General features: G+C 48.5%; 4 protein-coding genes across 4 annotated transcripts; all 4 read right to left on the bottom strand.

Moving 5' to 3' along the window:
- Positions 1 to 995: 995 nt before the first annotated feature.
- LOC309705788 (cytosolic arginine sensor for mTORC1 subunit 2-like) lies at positions 996 to 2,008 on the bottom strand. The gene has a single exon (XM_082531769.1). The coding sequence runs from the start codon at positions 1,856 to 1,858 to the stop codon at positions 1,286 to 1,288; it is 573 nt and encodes a 190-aa protein (XP_082387895.1). The 5' UTR covers positions 1,859 to 2,008; the 3' UTR covers positions 996 to 1,285.
- Positions 2,009 to 3,224: 1,216 nt separating this feature from the next.
- Positions 3,225 to 3,815, bottom strand: LOC309705574 (thioredoxin-interacting protein-like; the record flags this gene model as incomplete). Its single annotated transcript, XM_082531498.1, has 1 exon — positions 3,225 to 3,815. The coding sequence occupies exon 1, from the start codon at positions 3,792 to 3,794 to the stop codon at positions 3,225 to 3,227; it is 570 nt and encodes a 189-aa protein (XP_082387624.1). The 5' UTR covers positions 3,795 to 3,815.
- A 149-nt stretch (positions 3,816 to 3,964) lies between these two features.
- On the bottom strand, positions 3,965 to 4,935 carry LOC309704326 (uncharacterized protein). The gene has a single exon (XM_082529409.1). The coding sequence runs from the start codon at positions 4,886 to 4,888 to the stop codon at positions 3,980 to 3,982; it is 909 nt and encodes a 302-aa protein (XP_082385535.1). The 5' UTR covers positions 4,889 to 4,935; the 3' UTR covers positions 3,965 to 3,979.
- Positions 4,936 to 5,989: 1,054 nt separating this feature from the next.
- Positions 5,990 to 7,069, bottom strand: LOC309704328 (uncharacterized protein). The gene has a single exon (XM_082529411.1). It carries the CDS (start codon positions 7,016 to 7,018, stop codon positions 6,110 to 6,112), a length of 909 nt encoding a protein of 302 aa, XP_082385537.1. The 5' UTR covers positions 7,019 to 7,069; the 3' UTR covers positions 5,990 to 6,109.
- Between the last annotated feature and the right edge of the window lie 19,315 nt (positions 7,070 to 26,384).

The raw sequence follows: 26,384 nt of genomic DNA, 5'->3' as shown, positions 1-26,384 counted from the left end.
ACACACACACACACACACACACACACACACTCAGCGGCTCAGAGATGAGGGAAAAACAACAGAAATCAGGATAGATTTTAATGTCAGGAGATGCCCTGTGATGCTGGGGCCATTGTGTAAGATTGGAATGTGTACCAGTGGCTGGTGGGTGGTCCTTGAAGGTCCCGGGAGGAGGCGGCGAGGAGGCAGCGGGTGGCTGGGCTTGAGCTGTGGATCAGGGACGTCATTAATTCTGCCTGGTGCTGCGTGTGCCCTGTGCAGCTTGGATGTCTGCCGCTGACGCTCTGTGGTTCCTGTTCTGCTGATCTCCTGGTCCACACACGGCTTCAGGGTGTACTGTACAAGCGGAGAAGAAATGCATCATTGGTTACCAAAATAAAACAGTGTCTTTCTGCCTGTGTCATTCTGTTTGGTTTCTTTGAGCGTTTGTTTCTTAAATACACAGCAAGTGTCACTCTCTCTCTCTCTCTCTCTGTCACACACACACACACACACACACACACCAAAGCAAACACACCAAAGCGCGCGCACACACACACACACACACACAGACACTGTGAGGTCTGCAGTTCAAAATTTGAATCTCAGAGCTTGGTGTTTTTGTCTCCCTCCAGTGGACAAATGCAGGTATGATTAGGGTTGGTTAGGGATGAGGAAAGGGCACGCTCACGACGAATGAAGTGGGCAGACGTCCCCCGTTCAAAAAATTGCCCATATAGGGTGATAATTGGCCAATGCGCATCGTTGGGCCTTCGCGACGTTTCGGCGTATTTGTGCCTTTTTCAAGCTGGCCCAACGTGTCTTCTGTTTCTGTTTCTTGCCTGTCTCGGCTTTTATATACTCTCTGTCTCCACCCACTTTGGGCTTTCTGTTTTCTTTCTTTTCTTTATATTTCTGTTTCTCTGTTTGTTCTTTAACTTTCTTCTATTTCTCAACTTGTACGTTTTCTTTTCTTATTTCTCAACTTGTACGTGTTCTTTTTCTTATTCTTTCTTTCTTTTCTTTATATTTCTGTTTCTCTGTTTGTTCTTTAACTTTCTTATATTTCTCAACTTGTACGTTTTCTTTTCTTATTTCTCAACTTGTACGTTTTCTTTTTCTTATTCTTTCTTTAACTTTTTCATTCTGTTTATATTTTTAATTTTTAAATGGCACCCCCTGCTTTATTGACATCCCGTCCTGTATTTTTCCTCTCTGGCACCCCCTTCTCATTTGTCCTTTCCAGTTCTACGGCTTTTACGTGTTTCTTCCATTTCTCAACTTGTACGTTTTTCTTTTTCTTATTTCACAACTTGTACGTTTTCTGTTTCTTATGACTGGATAAGGGGTGAATGATAGGACGGGGCACTAGTTTTGGTTTCACAAAGCCATTGGTCACCCCCAGATTGTGAGCAGCAACAGTCTCCCCGTTGACCACTCGAAACAAAGTGAATTCGGAAGACAGAGTGTGCATGACCATCGGGAGGTCTCGCTCTCGAACCAGGATGAAGTCCGTCTGATACGTCGACAGCATGAAAACAGAAATGTTGTGGTCGGCCAGTGGTGCGATGACTGATTTAGCGATTTTGGTGACTCCTATGGGTTGTGAAGTGGATGTGTTGCTACCTCCTGACACCACGTTAAGGGCCACCCACGTGGCGTCGGCAACGCTGATGTGCTCCGACTGGGGCAGCTCTTTAAATCCTTCCTCGTCGACGATGATGGTATAGTCCTCTGGAGTCTCTGTCAAACTGAAAAACTTGCATCTTGTTTTGGAGGCCAGGAAGGCGAGTTTTATTAATCCGTGAGTGCAAATCTGGATCCCTTCTTTCTCTATACTCGCCACTTTCAAGCTGTGCTCTAAAATATGAAGCTCCATCTTTTACGTCTTCTCATTTGAGGAAGGACTAAAATGGGTTAGGGTGGGGAAGATAATCCCTTCTCCGAAAGGAAAAGGAGCGTGCACGGTCCATCCCTCCCTGCGGCCCTCCGTACCCGTCCCAGAAGACTTGGCGGTCACGTTGGCGGCGGCGGCCATAGCGTACCACCGTCCAGCCGTCGTCCATGGCGTCCAGAATTTTTTTCTTCTTTTCTTTTTTCCAAAAAAAATTAAATGTGCTTCAAAAAATATTTATTTAATTTTAATGTGAACAAAAAACGCTTTCCAAAATGTGGAAAGGAAAAAGTCACGTAAAAACAGTAAACAACAAAAGAAGGTGTGCCAAAAAAAACTGTTTATTTAAAAATAAACACAAAAAACACAACGTTTCGACCGTACACGGTCTTCTTCAGGTGTGGCACACAGAAAACTGTAAGCTAGGTTAGCTGGCAACAGTTGGACTGGCAGAGATGTGCTCTCATCGAGTGCCGAGTGGAAAATGAGCTCCTGTGTGAGCTCCGCCTTTTATATTCTCCCCTCGGCTTTCATACAAAAACATCTGCACGTATCAAGAGCGTATTACAAACATATTTTCTCACAAATGAGTCATTAACAGTGATTTCCCTGCGCCCTGAAAGAACAGAAGTTGTGAATTCACAGAAGTGGAACTCTTAAATGAAATGTTGCCTGGGACAACTGCAGATCAGATACAAGGATCCTCAGATAAAGTGCGTTCCATCGAGAGCGTGTGGTATGGACGGCACTCGCAGTAATTAGCACCAGTCACCAAGCTGTGGTGACTGGTGGAAGTTGCATATCTCCACATCAAAAACATTGTTCAGTTGAACAGAGTCTTCTGGGCAGTAGGAGAGTCAAAAGCAACAATATAGGAATAAAGGACTTTTTTCAAACACTGGTAACACTACTGACATTTAAGGAAGAAATTTACATGCTGTGATTCTGAAAAGCAACAGTGTTCCCAACAATTTCGTAACAGCGATGCAAACTGAGTGGACTGGTAAAAGGATGTTTCCTTTTGAGTAGTCCTGTAAAAATACAGTCTTGGAGTGCAATGAGAAAAAGCCACGGTGCCACAGCAGGCCAGTGCTCGGCCCAGTAACAAAGTCATAGTGGCTGTAAATGGAGAGTCTCTGGAAAGGGCAGCTTATTCAGAAATGCAGCATATCACTGTGCCATCGGGCCTCAACATCTCTGGTCTGAGGAGCACGAGCAGGAAGACTCATAAGCGATGAAGCAGGTTGAAGGCAGCTGACATAACAAACGACCAACATTTCAGTCCACCTCCACACTCGTGCCTTTACTTCTCCATCCAACCTCCTCTGGAGTTCAGACCTTCTGCCTGTTTTCAAGTTTGGTCCTTAACAGGTGGACCACAGTTCCACGGTTCCCACTGGTGGACTTCAGCCGACCGGCAGCATGCGAGCATTGCCGTTGAACTCCTCCTCCGCCTCACAGTCCCATCTTTATGAACGCACCAGCCTTCCAGTACCCAGGGACCGTCAGGGATGAACATGCAGGTGACTTTCTTCTGCTTCATGCCACCTGCTGGAGACAGCAGGTCTGGGGTGTTGACATCCAGTGGCTCCTCCACCTCGAAACATTTCTTGCACTCTAGCACGGGCTGCTGCGGCCTCTCCATCAGGGCTTTGACACAGTACTGGACGTAGCCGAACTTCCCCTTGTATGACGACACCAGTTGCCCTTGCTGAGGGAGCTCGAATCCAAACGTGTACTCGTACTTGTTGCCAGGTCTCAACACCACAGAGCCGTCAGAGTCTGTGGGCTGGTCTTGCAGCCGCAGGACCGTTTCATGTCTGAGGTACTCGGCCTCCTGTCGGCACCGCTGCTTGCCTTTAGCGTACTCCACCTTGGCGCAGCCCAGACCCAGAAGCTTCAGCGCGGACACCCGCATCATTAGGGTTAGGGCGTTGGTTACGGCCCCGTCCCCCCTGGGGGGGACCGAGGAATGCGCGGTCCTTCCCTCCTGGGTTAGGATTATGGTGATAGCAGGCCACCAGGGGCCTGAGTGCACTGTCCATCAATGGGGGCCGGGAGGTGGAGACCCTGCCCAGCAGGTCCAAAAATTACCCATGTCTTGGGTTAGATCTTTCTTATCTCCGTCAGGACAAGTTCTGTGAGGTTTTCACACTCGCCTATTGAATCAGTCAGATGGGTCAGTCTGTTCTGGTCCACCTTCAGGATGGACAGCTGTTTCAGAGACCCTATGCTGTCCGGGACGACCTCCAGCAGGTTCTGTGTGAGCAGCAGGTCTGTGAGAGCCAGGAGGCCATTCAGCTCTGACGGGAGCTCCTCCAGACGATTCTCCGACACATCCAGACACACCAACCTACGAAGGTTTCCCAGCTCTGGTGGTAATGAGGACAACTGGTTACGGTCCAGCCACAGCTCCCTTAGGTTGGGGAGAGCGCCGAGGGTATCCGGCAAAACTTCCAGTTCATTGCTGCCCAGGTCCAGCTGTTCCAGTTTCACCAGGAAAGAGAGCGACGTGGGCAGAGACTTCAACAGGTTCTCCCTGAGCTCCAACGTCACCAGGTTGGCCAAATTTCCAATGTCATTGGGCAACATCTGTAATGACACATCATTGAGGGCCAGGTGAGCGAGCGCTCGGAGTTCAGTGAAACCATCCGGCAATCTGGAGAGGGGGTTTCCACTGAAGTCTGCAATCTCCAAGGCCCTGCAAAACTTAATGCTCTCTGGGATCTCAGAAATATCGTTCCTGGAGATGTCCAATTCCACCAGTTGCATGAAGTTAGCCACCTCAGGCGGGAGTCTCTGGATCTCATTGTCGCTCAGGCCAAGTTTCCGGAGGTTCAGTAGTCTGAAGAAAGGCTTTGGTAGCTCTTTGAGTTGATTGGCATCAAGGAGAAGCTCCTCCAAACTGCGGCTGTATCGAAATATTTCATCAGGAACCGTCTGCAAGTTGCAATGCCGCTTGTCCACCGACTCGACGTGGCGGTTGCAGCGCCACAGGGGGATACACTTCAGCATGTCCGGCCGCCGGAGGGGAGGGGGGTCTGGTTAGGGGGTTAGGATTATGGTGATAGCAGGCCACCCTTTCAGGGGCCTGAGTGCACTGTCCATCAATGGGGGCCGGGAGGTGGAGACCCTGCCCAGCGGGTCCAAAAATTACCCATGTCTTGGGTTCGATCTGCAATGAGCCATCGCGACGTTTCGGCATCGTAGTGCCTTCCTCAGGCTGGCTCAGGTCAGTACTGGTTGCAGGTAAGTGTTTTTCTCTCCCTTTTATACAGGTTTTACAGGTAAGTATTTCTTTTAATTTTCACCGCCATTTATTTAAGTTTTTACATTCCTTTTACTTAGGTTTTTGCAGGTAAGCACTTTTTTCTTCCTTTTATACAGGTTTTTTCCTTTAGGGTTGCAGGTAAGCATTTCTTTAATTCCTTTTATTTAGGGTTTGCAGGTAAGCACTTTTTTCTAACTTTTTTCTCTCCTTTTTCTTCAGGTATTGCAGGTAAGCATTTCTTTTAATTTTTCTTCCTTTTACTTAGGCTTTTTTTACTCCTTTTTTTTATGGATTTTGCATCTCCCAAAAACTTTTTTTTAATGATTTTCTCATATTCAAACATACTACAACAAGTCAAGTGTGAGAGGAAAAGCACATTTCCACCATTTTTGATTAGCCTTAAAGGGCAAGAACTACTGAATGGTTGCCTTTCTTCTTCTTCTTTTTTCCTTTTTTAATTTCACTTTTTACACTAGTGGTACAGCAAAATATATTTTTTTCAGCTGTTACTTTGACAACAGTTAAATGTGCAATAGAGAGCCTTCACAGTCCACATTTGTCTGGCCTCAGATGGGATGTGTTTTGTGTGTTAATGAGATCTGTGTGCAAAAGTCATGTATTCATTCATTCCTTTTTCCACCCAACAACTTTTCACTTCTTGTCCTGACACAAAGAACAGAAAATATAAGGCCTGAGTCTGAATTAGTGGTTTCTTAACTTTACAGTCCTGACTGTGTAGTGGAGCCACACTAGTTCTAGCTCTGCACTTCTTGTAACCCCCCCCCTGGTTAGGGTTAGGGTTTTAGGGCCAGGCAGGGGCATCTCCCACCCCCACGAGGCACGGGCTGGTTAGGATTATGGTGATAGCAGGCCACCCTTTCAGGGGCCTGAGTGCACTGTCCATCAATGGGGGCCGGGAGGTGGAGACCCTGCCCAGCGGGTCCAAAAATTACCCATGTCTTGGGTTAGATCTTTCTTATCTCCGTCAGGACAAGTTCTGTGAGGTTTTCACACTCGCCTATTGAATCAGTCAGATGGGTCAGTCTGTTCTGGTCCACCTTCAGGATGGACAGCTGTTTCAGAGACCCTATGCTGTCCGGGACGACCTCCAGCAGGTTCTGTGTGAGCAGCAGGTCTGTGAGAGCCAGGAGGCCATTCAGCTCTGACGGGAGCTCCTCCAGACGATTCTCCGACACATCCAGACACACCAACCTACGAAGGTTTCCCAGCTCTGGTGGTAATGAGGACAATTGGTTACGGTCCAGCCACAGCTCCCTTAGGTTGGGGAGAGCGCCGAGGGTATCCGGCAAAACTTCCAGTTCATTGCTGCCCAGGTCCAGCTGTTCCAGTTTCACCAGGAAAGAGAGCGACATGGGCAGAGACTTCAACAGGTTCTCCCTGAGCTCCAACGTCACCAGGTTGGCCAAATTTCCAATGTCATTGGGCAACATCTGTAATGACACATCATTGAGGGCCAGGTGAGCGAGCGCTCGGAGTTCAGTGAAACCATCCGGCAATCTGGAGAGGGGGTTTCCACTGAAGTCTGCAATCTCCAAGGCCCTGCAAAACTTAATGCTCTCTGGGATCTCAGAAATATCGTTCCTGGAGATGTCCAATTCCACCAGTTGCATGAAGTTAGCCACCTCAGGCGGGAGTCTCTGGATCTCATTGTCGCTCAGGCCAAGTTTCCGGAGGTTCAGTAGTCTGAAGAAAGGCTTTGGTAGCTCTTTGAGTTGATTGGCATCAAGGAGAAGCTCCTCCAAACTGCGGCTGTATCGAAATATTTCATCAGGAACCGTCTGCAAGTTGCAATGCCGCTTGTCCACCGACTCGACGTGGCGGTTGCAGCGCCACAGGGGGATACACTTCAGCATGTCCGGCCGCCGGAGGGGAGGGGGGTCTGGTTAGGGGGTTAGGGTTTAGGTGATAACAGGCCACCAAGGGCCTGAGTGCACTGTCCATCAATGGGGGCCGGGAGGTGGAGACCCTGCCCGGCGGTTCCAAAAATTACCCATGTCTTGGGTTTGAGAGCTAATGGGCTATCGCGAGACGTTTCGGCATAGAAGTGCCTTCTTCAGTCGAGCCCAGGTGAATAAGTGTTTTCCTTTTTGTTTCTTTCCTTTATACAGGCTTTATTTTAACAGGTAAGTTTTTTCTTTCCTTTATACAGGCTTTATTTTAACAGGTAAGTTTTTTTCTAGGGTTGTGCCCTCCCACCCCGATCGACTGGCAAACGTGGCCTGCCATCAGAGGGCTGCCGCCGGGCCCGGCACCTTCGCCGGCGCCTTCGGGCGGTCAGCTCCTCCGGCCCGCAGGCTCGCCTCTAGCGCTGGCCGGGGGTTACAGCGCGAAGGTCGAAGGGGGTGGTGGTTCTCGGACCCCGCCCTGTCCTCCCCACGCTTCCCCCCCCCCGCCAGACGCGATCGCTCGGTAGCGAGACCGAGACGCCCGGTCCGTCCCGGTGGTCATACCACGGCGGGCCTCGTCGCAGAGTGGGTAGGCAAACCCAGAGTTTGCCCACCCCGCGAGGGCGACGGGGCCCCGTCCGGCAAACACGGTTTCTCGAACCCTCGCCCCGGTCCACACGTGCATCCGGAAAGCCTCGCCCTGGTCGACAGGGCTCAGTAGCCCCGAGCGAGCGAGCGAGCGCGTGCGTGCGCGCCGCTGCCGCCGCCTGAGGGGCTACCTGGTTGATCCTGCCAGTAGCATATGCTTGTCTCAAAGATTAAGCCATGCAGGTCTAAGTACACGCGGCCGGTACAGTGAAACTGTGAATGGCTCATTAAATCAGTTATGGTTCCTTTGATCGCTCATCCGTTACTTGGATAACTGTGGCAATTCTAGAGCTAATACATGCAAACGAGCGCTGACCCTCCGAGAAGAAAGTCACCTGCATGTTCATCCCTGACGGTCAGGTGTCATTGAATGCAAAAATTGACCGGCGTGGATTCTGTGAAGGCGAAGAGATCTGCATCAATGCGAAGTTTGAGAACACCTGCTCCCGCATTGTTGTGCCCAAGGCTGCCATCATAGCCAAACACACCTACCAGGCAAACGGCCGCACCAAGATCCTACGCCAGAAGCATTTATTAGGATTGTCTCTTTATCTTTTTATGGCACCCCCTGTCTTTTTTGACATCCCGTCCTTTGTTCACTGTACTTTTGTTTATGGCACCCCCTTCCTTTAAATCCTTTCCGTGTGTATTTACATTATTTTCTTTGTTTTATCTTACGTGACTTCTTGTCTTTTTCTGTTTCTGTTTATCTTTCTTTCTTGTACGTGACTTCTTGTCTTTTTCTTTTTCTGACTACTTGTCTTTCTCTCTTGTACGTGACTTCTTGTCTTTTGCTTTTTCTGCTTATCTTTCTTTCTTGTACGTGACTTCTTGTCTTTTTCTTTTTCTACTTGTTTTTCTTTCTTACGTGACTTCTTGTCTTCGTTTTTTGTGTTAGGGACCCCCCTGTGGTTAGGGTTAGGGTAAGATAGAGGGCAGGGGCACCCCCAACCCCACGAGGCACTGGCTGGTTAGGTGTTAAGAAAAGAATCAGGCCACCAGCAAGCTGGTAGCCTGAGGTGCACGGGCCATCGATGGGGCCGGGTGGTGGTGTCCCTGCCCTGGTTCAAAAAATTGCCCATATCTAGGGTTTTAGTGCACATTTAGCATTCACTGGGCCGTTCGCGACGTTTCGGCATGTTTTTGCCTTCTTCAGGCCGACCCAGTGTGTCTTGTCTTTGTCTCTCTGTTTTCTGTTTGCCTCTCTTGGCCTTTTATACTCATGTTAGCTCCTCCCACTTGGGCTTTTTTAAGTTGACTGCTTGTCCTTTTCTTTTTCTGACTTCTTGTCTTTTTCTTTTTCTGCTTTTCTTTCTATTTTACGTGACTTCTTGTCTTTCATATCTTTAGTTTTCTTACTATTTTTCTCTTTGTTTTCCCCTTGTTTTTTCTTGTCTTTCTGTGTTTACTCCATATTCAGACAAGGCGAGCAGGAGAAAGAAAACCAGCTTTCTAGAAATTTTAGTGCAAATTGCTGGAGTCAGATACATTTATTAGGATTGTCTCTTTATCTTTTTATGGCACCCCCTGTCTTTTTTGACATCCCGTCCTTTGTTCACTGTACTTTTGTTTATGGCACCCCCTTCCTTTAAATCCTTTCCGTGTGTATTTACATTATTTTCTTTGTTTTATCTTACGTGACTTCTTGTCTTTTTCTGTTTCTGTTTATCTTTCTTTCTTGTACGTGACTTCTTGTCTTTTTCTTTTTCTGACTACTTGTCTTTCTCTCTTGTACGTGACTTCTTGTCTTTTGCTTTTTCTGCTTATCTTTCTTTCTTGTACGTGACTTCTTGTCTTTTTCTTTTTCTACTTGTTTTTCTTTCTTACGTGACTTCTTGTCTTCGTTTTTTGTGTTAGGGACCCCCCTGTGGTTAGGGTTAGGGTAAGATAGAGGGCAGGGGCACCCCCAACCCCACGAGGCACTGGCTGGTTAGGTGTTAAGAAAAGAATCAGGCCACCAGCAAGCTGGTAGCCTGAGGTGCACGGGCCATCGATGGGGCCGGGTGGTGGTGTCCCTGCCCTGGTTCAAAAAATTGCCCATATCTAGGGTTTTAGTGCACATTTAGCATTCACTGGGCCGTTCGCGACGTTTCGGCATGTTTTTGCCTTCTTCAGGCCGACCCAGTGTGTCTTGTCTTTGTCTCTCTGTTTTCTGTTTGCCTCTCTTGGCCTTTTATACTCTTGTTAGCTCCTCCCACTTGGGCTTTTTTAAGTTGACTGCTTGTCCTTTTCTTTTTCTGACTTCTTGTCTTTTTCTTTTTCTGCTTTTCTTTCTATTTTACGTGACTTCTTGTCTTTCATATCTTTAGTTTTCTTACTATTTTTCTCTTTGTTTTCCCCTTGTTTTTTCTTGTCTTTCTGTGTTTACTCCATATTCAGACAAGGCGAGCAGGAGAAAGAAAACCAGCTTTCTAGAAATTTTAGTGCAAATTGCTGGAGTCAGATACATTTATTAGGATTGTCTCTTTATCTTTTTATGGCACCCCCTGTCTTTTTTGACATCCCGTCCTTTGTTCACTGTACTTTTGTTTATGGCACCCCCTTCCTTTAAATCCTTTCCGTGTGTATTTACATTATTTTCTTTGTTTTATCTTACGTGACTTCTTGTCTTTTTCTGTTTCTGCAGCAGGTTGGTACAGGAGCAGGCACCAGAAGCAGGCCTGTGGAGCACTATGTCATCTGCTCGGCCTTGCTTCAGGATGCACTGTACAATTCGATAGCAAGACCTCATGGGTTACCACAAAAAAAACAGTGTCTTTCTGCCTCTGTCGTTCTCTTTGGTTTGTTTGAGCGCTTGTTTTTTAAATACACAGCAAGTGTCTCTCTCTCTCTCTCTCTCTGTCTGTCTCTCTGTCACACACACACACACACACACACACACACACACACAGAAGCAGAGCAGCTGCTGTGCCACTGGGATTGAACAAGAGGTGCTCCCTCTGCTGGCTCAATGCGGTACAAAGTGTCAGAAGGTGTTATACCGGCGAAAATAACATCTTTCAATTGCATGTTTGGTCCACAGGATGGCGCCTAGCAAGCAAGTCCTGTACATTGCATATTAAAAGTTGTTGCAAGTGCACTCACATGTATTTTTTGTGTAAAAGAGACACACACACACACACACACACACACACACACACACACACGCTCAATGGAGTATAAAATAAAGACCGGGGCAGTTCTCTCACTGGAGTCTCTTAGAGTGGAGGCTGCCCTTGCTAGCAAGAAGTTCTGTGTGTTTCTCTTCTCTGAGTCTTTACTGAAGAAGTGTTTTATAACATTTTCCTTAACAACTGACATGTGTTTTTTGTGTAAAAGAGAGAGAGACACACACACACACACACACACACACACACACACACACACACACACACTCAGCGGCTCAGAGATGAGGGAAAAACAACAGAAATCAGGATAGATTTTAATGTCAGGAGATGCCCTGTGATGCTGGGGCCATTGTGTAAGATTGGAATGTGTACCAGTGGCTGGTGGGTGGTCCTTGAAGGTCCCGGGAGGAGGCGGCGAGGAGGCAGCGGGTGGCTGGGCTTCGGCCTTGGCCCAGGAACGTCATTTATTCTGCGTGGTGCCGCGTGTGCCCTGTGCAGCTTCGATGTGTGCGGCTGACGCTCTGTGGTTCCTGTTCCTGTCATAAAAGGCCCTGTACAAGGGGATAAGAAATGCATCATTGGTTACCAAAATAAAACAGTGTCTTTCTGCCTGTGTCATTCTGTTTGGTTTCTTTGAGCGTTTGTTTCTTAAATACACAGCAAGTGTCACTCTCTCTCTCTCTCTCTCTGTCACACACACACACACACACACACCAAAGCACACACACCAAAGCGCGCACACACACACACACACACACACCAAAGCGCGCACACACACACACACACACACACACACACACACAGACACAGACACTGTGAGGTTTGCAGTGCAAAATTTGAATTTTAGTGCATGGTGATTTGTCTCCCTCCAGTGGCCCACGGCAGGTATGATGAGGCTTAAATGATAGGTTATGGGGAAAAAGCCAGGAGAGGATGGGACAAAAGTGGAATAACTGAAAAAGTAAGAGGTGTAGAGGGCTGATGTTGGTGTCTAGGTGGGGGTTTTGGTGGGTGCCGGACGCTGTGGCGAAGAGGCCACGCCGATGGCTTCTTCGGTTCTGGAGATATGGCGAATAGGGTTAGGGGTTAGGGGGGGGTTTAGGGTTAGGGGTTAGGGTTAGGGGGTTAGGGTTAGGGGGGGTTAGGGGTTAGGGTTAGGGTTAGGGGGTTAGGGTTAGGGTCAGGGGTTAGGGGGGGTTAGGGTTAGGGGGTTAGGGGGTTAGGGTTAGGGTTAGGTTAGGGGGTAATAGCCAGAGCTTGACGGAATAAAATGGAATAACTGGGAAAGTAAGTGTCGTAGAGGGATGAAAGTGGTGTCTACGGGGGGGTTTCGGGGTGCTCCGGACACCCTGGTGAAGACCCCATGTCGATAGCACCAACGGTTCTGGACTTGGTGTAAATGGGTCCAAATTTGACGGAATAAAAAGGTCAAAGTGGCAGATAGGAGTGTCCGATCGGGCCGATTCCACCACCACTGTACTCAGCAGGCCCTGCCGGGTCGTTCGACACGCAGCATGGCAGGGATCGGTGACATAACATGTAGCAGTTTCCCTTCACAGAAGCGTCTGCAGCAGGTGGGTGGAGGAGGAGGCAGCAGAACCAGGCCTTTGGAGCACTGTGTCATCTCCTGGTCCTGATGCTTTGAATCTCCCTCTCTGTCTGTCTGTCTGTCTGTCTGTCACACACACACACACACACACAGAAGCTGGTCAAGTGCTGTGCAACTGGGATTGCACCTGTCGTCCACAGGAGGGCGCCTAGCTGGGAAGTCCAGTACATTCCATATTAAAGTTGTTGCAAGTGCATTTTTTGTGTAAAAGACAGACACACACACACACACACACACACACACACACACACACAGTAAGGTCTGAAGTGCAAAATTTGAATTACATTCCTTTGTATCTCTCCCTCTCTCTCTCTCTCTCTCTCTCTCTCTCTCTCTCTGTCTCTCTCTCTCTCTCTCTGTCAACACACACACACACACACACACACTCACACACACCAAAGCACACAGACAGAAGCTGGTCACAACTGCTGTGCAACTGGGATTGAACCAGGGGGGCTCCCTCTGCTGGCTCAATGCGGTACAAAGTGTCAGAAGCTGTTAGATATCTGCTTTTGACAATCAATTGCACCTGTCATCCACAGGAGGGCGCCTAGCTGGGAAGTCCAGTACATTCCATATTAAAGTTGTTGCAAGTGCATTTTTTGTGTAAAAGACAGACACACACACACACACACACACACACACACACTGTAAGGTCTGAAGTGCAAAATTTGAATTACATTCCTTTGTATCTCTCCCTCTCTCTCTCTCTCTCTCTCTCTCTCTCTCTCTCTCTCTCTGTCAACACACACACACACACACACACACACACACACACACACACACACACACACACTGTAAGGTCTGAAGTGCAAAATTTGAATTACATTCCTTTGTATCTCTCCCTCTCTCTCTCTCTCTCTGTCTCTCTCTCTCTCTCTCTGTCAACACACACACACACACACACACGCACACACACACGCTCAATGGAGTATAAAATAAAGACCGGGGCAGTTCTCTCACTGGAGTCTCTTAGAGTGGAGGCTGCCCTTGCTAGCAAGAAGTTCTGTGTGTTTCTCTTCTCTGAGTCTTTACTGAAGAAGTGTTTTATAACATTTTCCTTAACAACTGACATGTGTTTTTTGTGTAAAAGAGAGAGAGACACACACACACACACACACACACACACACACACACACACACACTCACACTCAGCGGCTCAGAGATGAGGGAAAAACAACAGAAATCAGGATAGATTTTAATGTCAGGAGATGCCCTGTGATGCTGGGGCCATTGTGTAAGATTGGAATGTGTACCAGTGGCTGGTGGGTGGTCCTTGAAGGTCCCGGGAGGAGGCGGCGAGGAGGCAGCGGGTGGCTGGGCTTCGGCCTTGGCCCAGGAACGTCATTTATTCTGCGTGGTGCCGCGTGTGCCCTGTGCAGCTTCGATGTGTGCGGCTGACGCTCTGTGGTTCCTGTTCCTGTCATAAAAGGCCCTGTACAAGGGGATAAGAAATGCATCATTGGTTACCAAAATAAAACAGTGTCTTTCTGCCTGTGTCATTCTGTTTGGTTTCTTTGAGCGTTTGTTTCTTAAATACACAGCAAGTGTCACTCTCTCTCTCTCTCTCTCTGTCACACACACACACACACACACACCAAAGCACACACACACACACACACACACACCAAAGCGCGCACACACACACACACACACACACACACACACAGACACAGACACTGTGAGGTTTGCAGTGCAAAATTTGAATTTTAGTGCATGGTGATTTGTCTCCCTCCAGTGGCCCACGGCAGGTATGATGAGGCTTAAATGATAGGTTATGGGGAAAAAGCCAGGAGAGGATGGGACAAAAGTGGAATAACTGAAAAAGTAAGAGGTGTAGAGGGCTGATGTTGGTGTCTAGGTGGGGGTTTTGGTGGGTGCCGGACGCTGTGGCGAAGAGGCCACGCCGATGGCTTCTTCGGTTCTGGAGATATGGCGAATCGGACCAAAAAGGATGGGACAAAACGGTCCCAGTCGGAGAAAGGAAGGTGCAGAGGGCCTGGGTCCACCACCACTGTACTCAGCAGGCCCTGCCGGGTCGTTCGACACGCAGCATGGCAGGGATCGGTGACATAACATGTAGCAGTTTCCCTTCACAGAAGCGTCTGCAGCAGGTGGGTGGAGGAGGAGGCAGCAGAACCAGGCCTTTGGAGCACTGTGTCATCTCCTGGTCCTGATGCTTTGAATCTCCCTCTCTGTCTGTCTGTCTGTCTGTCTGTCTGTCACACACACACACACACACACAGAAGCTGGTCAAGTGCTGTGCAACTGGGATTGCACCTGTCGTCCACAGGAGGGCGCCTAGCTGGGAAGTCCAGTACATTCCATATTAAAGTTGTTGCAAGTGCATTTTTTGTGTAAAAGACAGACACACACACACACACACACACACACACACACACAGTAAGGTCTGAAGTGCAAAATTTGAATTACATTCCTTTGTATCTCTCCCTCTCTCTCTCTCTCTCTCTCTCTCTCTCTCTGTCTCTCTCTCTCTCTCTCTGTCAACACACACACACACACACACACACACTCACACACACCAAAGCACACAGACAGAAGCTGGTCACAACTGCTGTGCAACTGGGATTGAACCAGGGGGGCTCCCTCTGCTGGCTCAATGCGGTACAAAGTGTCAGAAGCTGTTAGATATCTGCTTTTGACAATCAATTGCACCTGTCATCCACAGGAGGGCGCCTAGCTGGGAAGTCCAGTACATTCCATATTAAAGTTGTTGCAAGTGCATTTTTTGTGTAAAAGACAGACACACACACACACACACACACACACACACACACTGTAAGGTCTGAAGTGCAAAATTTGAATTACATTCCTTTGTATCTCTCCCTCTCTCTCTCTCTCTCTCTCTCTCTCTGTCTCTCTCTCTCTCTCTCTCTCTCTGTCAACACACACACACACACACACACACACACACACACACACACACACACACACACACACTGTAAGGTCTGAAGTGCAAAATTTGAATTACATTCCTTTGTATCTCTCCCTCTCTCTCTCTCTCTCTGTCTCTCTCTCTCTCTCTCTGTCAACACACACACACACACACACACGCACACACACACGCTCAATGGAGTATAAAATAAAGACCGGGGCAGTTCTCTCACTGGAGTCTCTTAGAGTGGAGGCTGCCCTTGCTAGCAAGAAGTTCTGTGTGTTTCTCTTCTCTGAGTCTTTACTGAAGAAGTGTTTTATAACATTTTCCTTAACAACTGACATGTGTTTTTTGTGTAAAAGAGAGAGAGACACACACACACACACACACACACACACACACACACACACACTCACACTCAGCGGCTCAGAGATGAGGGAAAAACAACAGAAATCAGGATAGATTTTAATGTCAGGAGATGCCCTGTGATGCTGGGGCCATTGTGTAAGATTGGAATGTGTACCAGTGGCTGGTGGGTGGTCCTTGAAGGTCCCGGGAGGAGGCGGCGAGGAGGCAGCGGGTGGCTGGGCTTCGGCCTTGGCCCAGGAACGTCATTTATTCTGCGTGGTGCCGCGTGTGCCCTGTGCAGCTTCGATGTGTGCGGCTGACGCTCTGTGGTTCCTGTTCCTGTCATAAAAGGCCCTGTACAAGGGGATAAGAAATGCATCATTGGTTACCAAAATAAAACAGTGTCTTTCTGCCTGTGTCATTCTGTTTGGTTTCTTTGAGCGTTTGTTTCTTAAATACACAGCAAGTGTCACTCTCTCTCTCTCTCTCTCTGTCACACACACACACACACACACACCAAAGCACACACACCAAAGCGCGCACACACACACACACACACACACCAAAGCGCGCACACACACACACACACACACACACACACACACAGACACAGACACTGTGAGGTTTGCAGTGCAAAATTTGAATTTTAGTGCATGGTGATTTGTCTCCCTCCAGTGGCCCACGGCAGGTATGATGAGGCTTAAATGATAGGTTATGGGGAAAAAGCCAGGAGAGGATGGGACAAAAGTGGAATAACTGAAAAAGTAAGAGGTGTAGAGGGCTGATGTTGGTGTCTAGGTGGGGGTTTTGGTGGGTGCCGGACGCTGTGGCGAAGAGGCCACGCCGATGGCTTCTTCGGTTCTGGAGATATGGCGAATCGGACCAAAAAGGATGGGACAAAACGGTCCCAGTCGGAGAAAGGAAGGTGCAGAGGGCCTGGGTCCACCACCACTGTACTCAGCAGGCCCTGCCGGGTCGTTCGACACGCAGCATGGCAGGGATCGGTGACATAACATGTAGCAGTTTCCCTTCACAGAAGCGTCTGCAGCAGGTGGGTGGAGGAGGAGGCAGCAGAACCAGGCCTTTGGAGCACTGTGTCATCTCCTGGTCCTGATGCTTTGAATCTCCCTCTCTGTCTGTCTGTCTGTCTGTCTGTCACACACACACACACACACACACACACACACACACACACACACACACACAGAAGCTGGTCAAGTGCTGTGCAACTGGGATTGCACCTGTCGTCCACAGGAGGGCGCCTAGCTGGGAAGTCCAGTACATTCCATATTAAAGTTGTTGCAAGTGCATTTTTTGTGTAAAAGACAGACACACACACACACACACACACACACACACACACACACACACACACAGTAAGGTCTGAAGTGCAAAATTTGAATTACATTCCTTTGTATCTCTCCCTCTCTCTCTCTCTCTCTCTGTCTCTCTCTCTCTCTCTCTGTCAACACACACACACACACACACACACACTCACACACACCAAAGCACACAGACAGAAGCTGGTCACAACTGCTGTGCAACTGGGATTGAACCAGGGGGGCTCCCTCTGCTGGCTCAATGCGGTACAAAGTGTCAGAAGCTGTTAGATATCTGCTTTTGACAATCAATTGCACCTGTCATCCACAGGAGGGCGCCTAGCTGGGAAGTCCAGTACATTCCATATTAAAGTTGTTGCAAGTGCATTTTTTGTGTAAAAGACAGACACACACACACACACACACACACACACACACACACACACACACACACACACACACAGAGTAAGGTCTGAAGTGCAAAATTTGAATTACATTCCTTTGTATCTCTCCCTCTCTCTCTCTCTCTCTCTCTCTCTCTGTCAACACACACACACACACACACACACACACACACACACACACACACACACACACACACACACACTGTAAGGTCTGAAGTGCAAAATTTGAATTACATTCCTTTGTATCTCTCCCTCTCTCTCTCTCTCTCTCTCTCTGTCAACACACACACACACACACACACACGCACACACACACGCTCAATGGAGTATAAAATAAAGACCGGGGCAGTTCTCTCACTGGAGTCTCTTAGAGTGGAGGCTGCCCTTGCTAGCAAGAAGTTCTGTGTGTTTCTCTTCTCTGAGTCTTTACTGAAGAAGTGTTTTATAACATTTTCCTTAACAACTGACATGTGTTTTTTGTGTAAAAGAGAGAGAGACACACACACACACACACACACACACACACACACACACACACACACTCACACTCACAGGCTCAGAGATGAGGGAAAAACAACAGAAATCAGGATAGATTTTAATGTCAGGAGATGCCCTGTGATGCTGGGGCCATTGTGTAAGATTGGAATGTGTACCAGTGGCTGGTGGGTGGTCCTTGAAGGTCCCGGGAGGAGGCGGCGAGGAGGCAGCGGGTGGCTGGGCTTGAGCTGTGGATCAGGGACGTCATTAATTCTGCCTGGTGCTGCGTGTGCCCTGTGCAGCTTGGATGTCTGCCGCTGACGCTCTGTGGTTCCTGTTCTGCTGATCTCCTGGTCCACACACGGCTTCAGGGTGTACTGTACAAGGGGAGAAGAAATGCATCATTGGTTACCAAAATAAAACAGTGTCTTTCTGCCTGTGTCATTCTGTTTGGTTTCTTTGAGCGTTTGTTTCTTAAATACACAGCAAGTGTCACTCTCTCTCTCTCTCTGTCACACACACACACACACACACACACACACACACAGACACTGTGAGGTCTGCAGTTCAAAATTTGAATCTCAGAGCTTGGTGTTTTTGTCTCCCTCCAGTGGACAAATGCAGGTATGATGAGGGTTGGTTAGGTTAGGTTAGGGGGTAATAGCCAGAGCTTGACGGAATAAAATGGAATAACTGGGAAAGTAAGTGTCGTAGAGGGATGAAAGTGGTGTCTACGGGGGGGTTTCGGGGTGCTCCGGACACCCTGGTGAAGACCCCATGTCGATAGCACCAACGGTTCTGGACTTGGTGTAAATGGGTCCAAATTTGACGGAATAAAAAGGTCAAAGTGGCAGATAGGAGTGTCCGATCGGGCCGATTCCACCACCACTGTACTCAGCAGGCCCTGCCGGGTCGTTCGACACGCAGCATGGCAGGGATCGGTGACATAACATGTAGCAGTTTCCCTTCACAGAAGCGTCTGCAGCAGGTGGGTGGAGGAGGAGGCAGCAGAACCAGGCCTTTGGAGCACTGTGTCATCTCCTGGTCCTGATGCTTTGAATCTCCCTCTCTGTCTGTCTGTCTGTCTGTCTGTCACACACACACACACACACACACAGAAGCTGGTCAAGTGCTGTGCAACTGGGATTGCACCTGTCGTCCACAGGAGGGCGCCTAGCTGGGAAGTCCAGTACATTCCATATTAAAGTTGTTGCAAGTGCATTTTTTGTGTAAAAGACAGACACACACACACACACACACACACACACACACACACAGTAAGGTCTGAAGTGCAAAATTTGAATTACATTCCTTTGTATCTCTCCCTCTCTCTCTCTCTCTCTCTCTCTCTCTCTCTCTGTCTCTCTCTCTCTCTCTCTGTCAACACACACACACACACACACACACTCACACACACCAAAGCACACAGACAGAAGCTGGTCACAACTGCTGTGCAACTGGGATTGAACCAGGGGGGCTCCCTCTGCTGGCTCAATGCGGTACAAAGTGTCAGAAGCTGTTAGATATCTGCTTTTGACAATCAATTGCACCTGTCATCCACAGGAGGGCGCCTAGCTGGGAAGTCCAGTACATTCCATATTAAAGTTGTTGCAAGTGCATTTTTTGTGTAAAAGACAGACACACACACACACACACACACACACACACTGTAAGGTCTGAAGTGCAAAATTTGAATTACATTCCTTTGTATCTCTCCCTCTCTCTCTCTCTCTCTCTCTCTCTCTCTGTCTCTCTCTCTCTCTCTCTCTCTGTCAACACACACACACACACACACACACACACACACACACACACACACACACACACTGTAAGGTCTGAAGTGCAAAATTTGAATTACATTCCTTTGTATCTCTCCCTCTCTCTCTCTCTCTCTGTCTCTCTCTCTCTCTCTCTGTCAACACACACACACACACACACACGCACACACACACGCTCAATGGAGTATAAAATAAAGACCGGGGCAGTTCTCTCACTGGAGTCTCTTAGAGTGGAGGCTGCCCTTGCTAGCAAGAAGTTCTGTGTGTTTCTCTTCTCTGAGTCTTTACTGAAGAAGTGTTTTATAACATTTTCCTTAACAACTGACATGTGTTTTTTGTGTAAAAGAGAGAGAGACACACACACACACACACACACACACACACACACACACACACACACACTCACACTCAGCGGCTCAGAGATGAGGGAAAAACAACAGAAATCAGGATAGATTTTAATGTCAGGAGATGCCCTGTGATGCTGGGGCCATTGTGTAAGATTGGAATGTGTACCAGTGGCTGGTGGGTGGTCCTTGAAGGTCCCAGGAGGAGGCGGCGAGGAGGCAGCGGGTGGCTGGGCTTCGGCCTTGGCCCAGGAACGTCATTTATTCTGCGTGGTGCCGCGTGTGCCCTGTGCAGCTTCGATGTGTGCGGCTGACGCTCTGTGGTTCCTGTTCCTGTCATAAAAGGCCCTGTACAAGGGGATAAGAAATGCATCATTGGTTACCAAAATAAAACAGTGTCTTTCTGCCTGTGTCATTCTGTTTGGTTTCTTTGAGCGTTTGTTTCTTAAATACACAGCAAGTGTCACTCTCTCTCTCTCTCTCTCTGTCACACACACACACACACACACACACCAAAGCACACACACCAAAGCGCGCACACACACACACACACACACACACACCAAAGCGCGCACACACACACACACACAGACACAGACACTGTGAGGTTTGCAGTGCAAAATTTGAATTTTAGTGCATGGTGATTTGTCTCCCTCCAGTGGCCCACGGCAGGTATGATGAGGCTTAAATGATAGGTTATGGGGAAAAAGCCAGGAGAGGATGGGACAAAAGTGGAATAACTGAAAAAGTAAGAGGTGTAGAGGGCTGATGTTGGTGTCTAGGTGGGGGTTTTGGTGGGTGCCGGACGCTGTGGCGAAGAGGCCACGCCGATGGCTTCTTCGGTTCTGGAGATATGGCGAATCGGACCAAAAAGGATGGGACAAAACGGTCCCAGTCGGAGAAAGGAAGGTGCAGAGGGCCTGGGTCCACCACCACTGTACTCAGCAGGCCCTGCCGGGTCGTTCGACACGCAGCATGGCAGGGATCGGTGACATAACATGTAGCAGTTTCCCTTCACAGAAGCGTCTGCAGCAGGTGGGTGGAGGAGGAGGCAGCAGAACCAGGCCTTTGGAGCACTGTGTCATCTCCTGGTCCTGATGCTTTGAATCTCCCTCTCTGTCTGTCTGTCTGTCTGTCTGTCACACACACACACACACACACACACACACACACACACACAGAAGCTGGTCAAGTGCTGTGCAACTGGGATTGCACCTGTCGTCCACAGGAGGGCGCCTAGCTGGGAAGTCCAGTACATTCCATATTAAAGTTGTTGCAAGTGCATTTTTTGTGTAAAAGACAGACACACACACACACACACACACACACACACACACACACACACACACAGTAAGGTCTGAAGTGCAAAATTTGAATTACATTCCTTTGTATCTCTCCCTCTCTCTCTCTCTCTCTCTCTCTCTCTCTCTCTCTCTCTCTCTGTCAACACACACACACACACACACACTCACACACACCAAAGCACACAGACAGAAGCTGGTCACAACTGCTGTGCAACTGGGATTGAACCAGGGGGGCTCCCTCTGCTGGCTCAATGCGGTACAAAGTGTCAGAAGCTGTTAGATATCTGCTTTTGACAATCAATTGCACCTGTCATCCACAGGAGGGCGCCTAGCTGGGAAGTCCAGTACATTCCATATTAAAGTTGTTGCAAGTGCATTTTTTGTGTAAAAGACAGACACACACACACACACACACACACACACACACACACTGTAAGGTCTGAAGTGCAAAATTTGAATTACATTCCTTTGTATCTCTCCCTCTCTCTCTCTCTCTCTCTCTCTCTGTCTCTCTCTCTCTCTCTCTCTCTCTGTCAACACACACACACACACACACACACACACACACACACACTCAATGGAGTATAAAATAAAGACCGGGGCAGTTCTCTCACTGGAGTCTCTTAGAGTGGAGGCTGCCCTTGCTAGCAAGAAGTTCTGTGTGTTTCTCTTCTCTGAGTCTTTACTGAAGAAGTGTTTTATAACATTTTCCTTAACAACTGACATGTGTTTTTTGTGTAAAAGAGAGAGAGACACACACACACACACACACACACACACACACACACACACTCACACTCAGCGGCTCAGAGATGAGGGAAAAACAACAGAAATCAGGATAGATTTTAATGTCAGGAGATGCCCTGTGATGCTGGGGCCATTGTGTAAGATTGGAATGTGTACCAGTGGCTGGTGGGTGGTCCTTGAAGGTCCCGGGAGGAGGCGGCGAGGAGGCAGCGGGTGGCTGGGCTTCGGCCTTGGCCCAGGAACGTCATTTATTCTGCGTGGTGCCGCGTGTGCCCTGTGCAGCTTCGATGTGTGCGGCTGACGCTCTGTGGTTCCTGTTCCTGTCATAAAAGGCCCTGTACAAGGGGATAAGAAATGCATCATTGGTTACCAAAATAAAACAGTGTCTTTCTGCCTGTGTCATTCTGTTTGGTTTCTTTGAGCGTTTGTTTCTTAAATACACAGCAAGTGTCACTCTCTCTCTCTCTCTCTCTGTCACACACACACACACACACCAAAGCACACACACCAAAGCGCGCACACACACACACACACACACACACACCAAAGCGCGCACACACACACACACACACACACACACACACAGACACAGACACTGTGAGGTTTGCAGTGCAAAATTTGAATTTTAGTGCATGGTGATTTGTCTCCCTCCAGTGGCCCACGGCAGGTATGATGAGGCTTAAATGATAGGTTATGGGGAAAAAGCCAGGAGAGGATGGGACAAAAGTGGAATAACTGAAAAAGTAAGAGGTGTAGAGGGCTGATGTTGGTGTCTAGGTGGGGGTTTTGGTGGGTGCCGGACGCTGTGGCGAAGAGGCCACGCCGATGGCTTCTTCGGTTCTGGAGATATGGCGAATCGGACCAAAAAGGATGGGACAAAACGGTCCCAGTCGGAGAAAGGAAGGTGCAGAGGGCCTGGGTCCACCACCACTGTACTCAGCAGGCCCTGCCGGGTCGTTCGACACGCAGCATGGCAGGGATCGGTGACATAACATGTAGCAGTTTCCCTTCACAGAAGCGTCTGCAGCAGGTGGGTGGAGGAGGAGGCAGCAGAACCAGGCCTTTGGAGCACTGTGTCATCTCCTGGTCCTGATGCTTTGAATCTCCCTCTCTGTCTGTCTGTCTGTCTGTCTGTCACACACACACACACACACACACACACACACACACAGAAGCTGGTCAAGTGCTGTGCAACTGGGATTGCACCTGTCGTCCACAGGAGGGCGCCTAGCTGGGAAGTCCAGTACATTCCATATTAAAGTTGTTGCAAGTGCATTTTTTGTGTAAAAGACAGACACACACACACACACACACACACACACACACACACACACACACACACACAGAGTAAGGTCTGAAGTGCAAAATTTGAATTACATTCCTTTGTATCTCTCCCTCTCTCTCTCTGTCTCTCTCTCTCTCTCTCTGTCTCTCTCTCTCTCTCTCTGTCAACACACACACACACACACACACTCACACACACCAAAGCACACAGACAGAAGCTGGTCACAACTGCTGTGCAACTGGGATTGAACCAGGGGGGCTCCCTCTGCTGGCTCAATGCGGTACAAAGTGTCAGAAGCTGTTAGATATCTGCTTTTGACAATCAATTGCACCTGTCATCCACAGGAGGGCGCCTAGCTGGGAAGTCCAGTACATTCCATATTAAAGTTGTTGCAAGTGCATTTTTTGTGTAAAAGACAGACACACACACACACACACACACACACACACACACACTGTAAGGTCTGAAGTGCAAAATTTGAATTACATTCCTTTGTATCTCTCCCTCTCTCTCTCTCTCTCTCTCTCTCTGTCTCTCTCTCTCTCTCTCTCTCTCTGTCAACACACACACACACACACACACACACACACACACTCAATGGAGTATAAAATAAAGACCGGGGCAGTTCTCTCACTGGAGTCTCTTAGAGTGGAGGCTGCCCTTGCTAGCAAGAAGTTCTGTGTGTTTCTCTTCTCTGAGTCTTTACTGAAGAAGTGTTTTATAACATTTTCCTTAACAACTGACATGTGTTTTTTGTGTAAAAGAGAGAGAGACACACACACACACACACACACACACACACACACACACACTCAGCGGCTCAGAGATGAGGGAAAAACAACAGAAATCAGGATAGATTTTAATGTCAGGAGATGCCCTGTGATGCTGGGGCCATTGTGTAAGATTGGAATGTGTACCAGTGGCTGGTGGGTGGTCCTTGAAGGTCCCGGGAGGAGGCGGCGAGGAGGCAGCGGGTGGCTGGGCTTGAGCTGTGGATCAGGGACGTCATTAATTCTGCCTGGTGCTGCGTGTGCCCTGTGCAGCTTGGATGTCTGCCGCTGACGCTCTGTGGTTCCTGTTCTGCTGATCTCCTGGTCCACACACGGCTTCAGGGTGTACTGTACAAGGGGAGAAGAAATGCATCATTGGTTACCAAAATAAAACAGTGTCTTTCTGCCTGTGTCATTCTGTTTGGTTTCTTTGAGCGTTTGTTTCTTAAATACACAGCAAGTGTCACTCTCTCTCTCTCTCTGTCACACACACACACACACACACACACACACACACACACACACACACACACACACACACACACAGACACTGTGAGGTCTGCAGTTCAAAATTTGAATCTCAGAGCTTGGTGTTTTTGTCTCCCTCCAGTGGACAAATGCAGGTATGATGAGGGTTGGTTAGGTTAGGGGGTAATAGCCAGAGCTTGACGGAATAAAATGGAATAACTGGGAAAGTAAGTGTCGTAGAGGGATGAAAGTGGTGTCTACGGGGGGGTTTCGGGGTGCTCCGGACACCCTGGTGAAGACCCCATGTCGATAGCACCAACGGTTCTGGACTTGGTGTAAATGGGTCCAAATTTGACGGAATAAAAAGGTCAAAGTGGCAGATAGGAGTGTCCGATCGGGCCGATTCCACCACCACTGTACTCAGCAGGCCCTGCCGGGTCGTTCGACACGCAGCATGGCAGGGATCGGTGACATAACATGTAGCAGTTTCCCTTCACAGAAGCGTCTGCAGCAGGTGGGTGGAGGAGGAGGCAGCAGAACCAGGCCTTTGGAGCACTGTGTCATCTCCTGGTCCTGATGCTTTGAATCTCCCTCTCTGTCTGTCTGTCTGTCTGTCTGTCACACACACACACACACACACAGAAGCTGGTCAAGTGCTGTGCAACTGGGATTGCACCTGTCGTCCACAGGAGGGCGCCTAGCTGGGAAGTCCAGTACATTCCATATTAAAGTTGTTGCAAGTGCATTTTTTGTGTAAAAGACAGACACACACACACACACACACACACACACACACACACACAGTAAGGTCTGAAGTGCAAAATTTGAATTACATTCCTTTGTATCTCTCCCTCTCTCTCTCTCTCTCTCTCTCTCTCTCTCTCTGTCTCTCTCTCTCTCTCTCTGTCAACACACACACACACACACACACACTCACACACACCAAAGCACACAGACAGAAGCTGGTCACAACTGCTGTGCAACTGGGATTGAACCAGGGGGGCTCCCTCTGCTGGCTCAATGCGGTACAAAGTGTCAGAAGCTGTTAGATATCTGCTTTTGACAATCAATTGCACCTGTCATCCACAGGAGGGCGCCTAGCTGGGAAGTCCAGTACATTCCATATTAAAGTTGTTGCAAGTGCATTTTTTGTGTAAAAGACAGACACACACACACACACACACACACACACACACTGTAAGGTCTGAAGTGCAAAATTTGAATTACATTCCTTTGTATCTCTCCCTCTCTCTCTCTCTCTCTCTCTCTCTCTGTCTCTCTCTCTCTCTCTCTCTCTCTGTCAACACACACACACACACACACACACACACACACACACACACACACACACACACACTGTAAGGTCTGAAGTGCAAAATTTGAATTACATTCCTTTGTATCTCTCCCTCTCTCTCTCTGTCTCTCTCTCTCTCTCTCTGTCAACACACACACACACACACACACGCACACACACACGCTCAATGGAGTATAAAATAAAGACCGGGGCAGTTCTCTCACTGGAGTCTCTTAGAGTGGAGGCTGCCCTTGCTAGCAAGAAGTTCTGTGTGTTTCTCTTCTCTGAGTCTTTACTGAAGAAGTGTTTTATAACATTTTCCTTAACAACTGACATGTGTTTTTTGTGTAAAAGAGAGAGAGACACACACACACACACACACACACACACACACACACACACACACTCACACTCAGCGGCTCAGAGATGAGGGAAAAACAACAGAAATCAGGATAGATTTTAATGTCAGGAGATGCCCTGTGATGCTGGGGCCATTGTGTAAGATTGGAATGTGTACCAGTGGCTGGTGGGTGGT

The sequence above is a fragment of the Aulonocara stuartgranti genome, assembly GCF_965226115.1.
Source record: "Aulonocara stuartgranti genome assembly, chromosome: 4".
NCBI lineage: Eukaryota > Metazoa > Chordata > Actinopteri > Cichliformes > Cichlidae > Aulonocara > Aulonocara stuartgranti.
Note: the sequence above shows the minus strand (reverse complement) of the source record. Positions and strands in the feature narration are given on the sequence as shown.

Bases quoted from the DNA above. Each gene is read 5' to 3' on its own strand.
- LOC309704328 (XM_082529411.1), bottom strand. From the start codon at position 7,018: ATGCTGAAGTGTATCCCCCTGTGGCGCTGCAACCGCCACGTCGAGTCG.
- LOC309705788 (XM_082531769.1), bottom strand. From the start codon at position 1,858: ATGGAGCTTCATATTTTAGAGCACAGCTTGAAAGTGGCGAGTATAGAG.
- LOC309704326 (XM_082529409.1), bottom strand. From the start codon at position 4,888: ATGCTGAAGTGTATCCCCCTGTGGCGCTGCAACCGCCACGTCGAGTCG.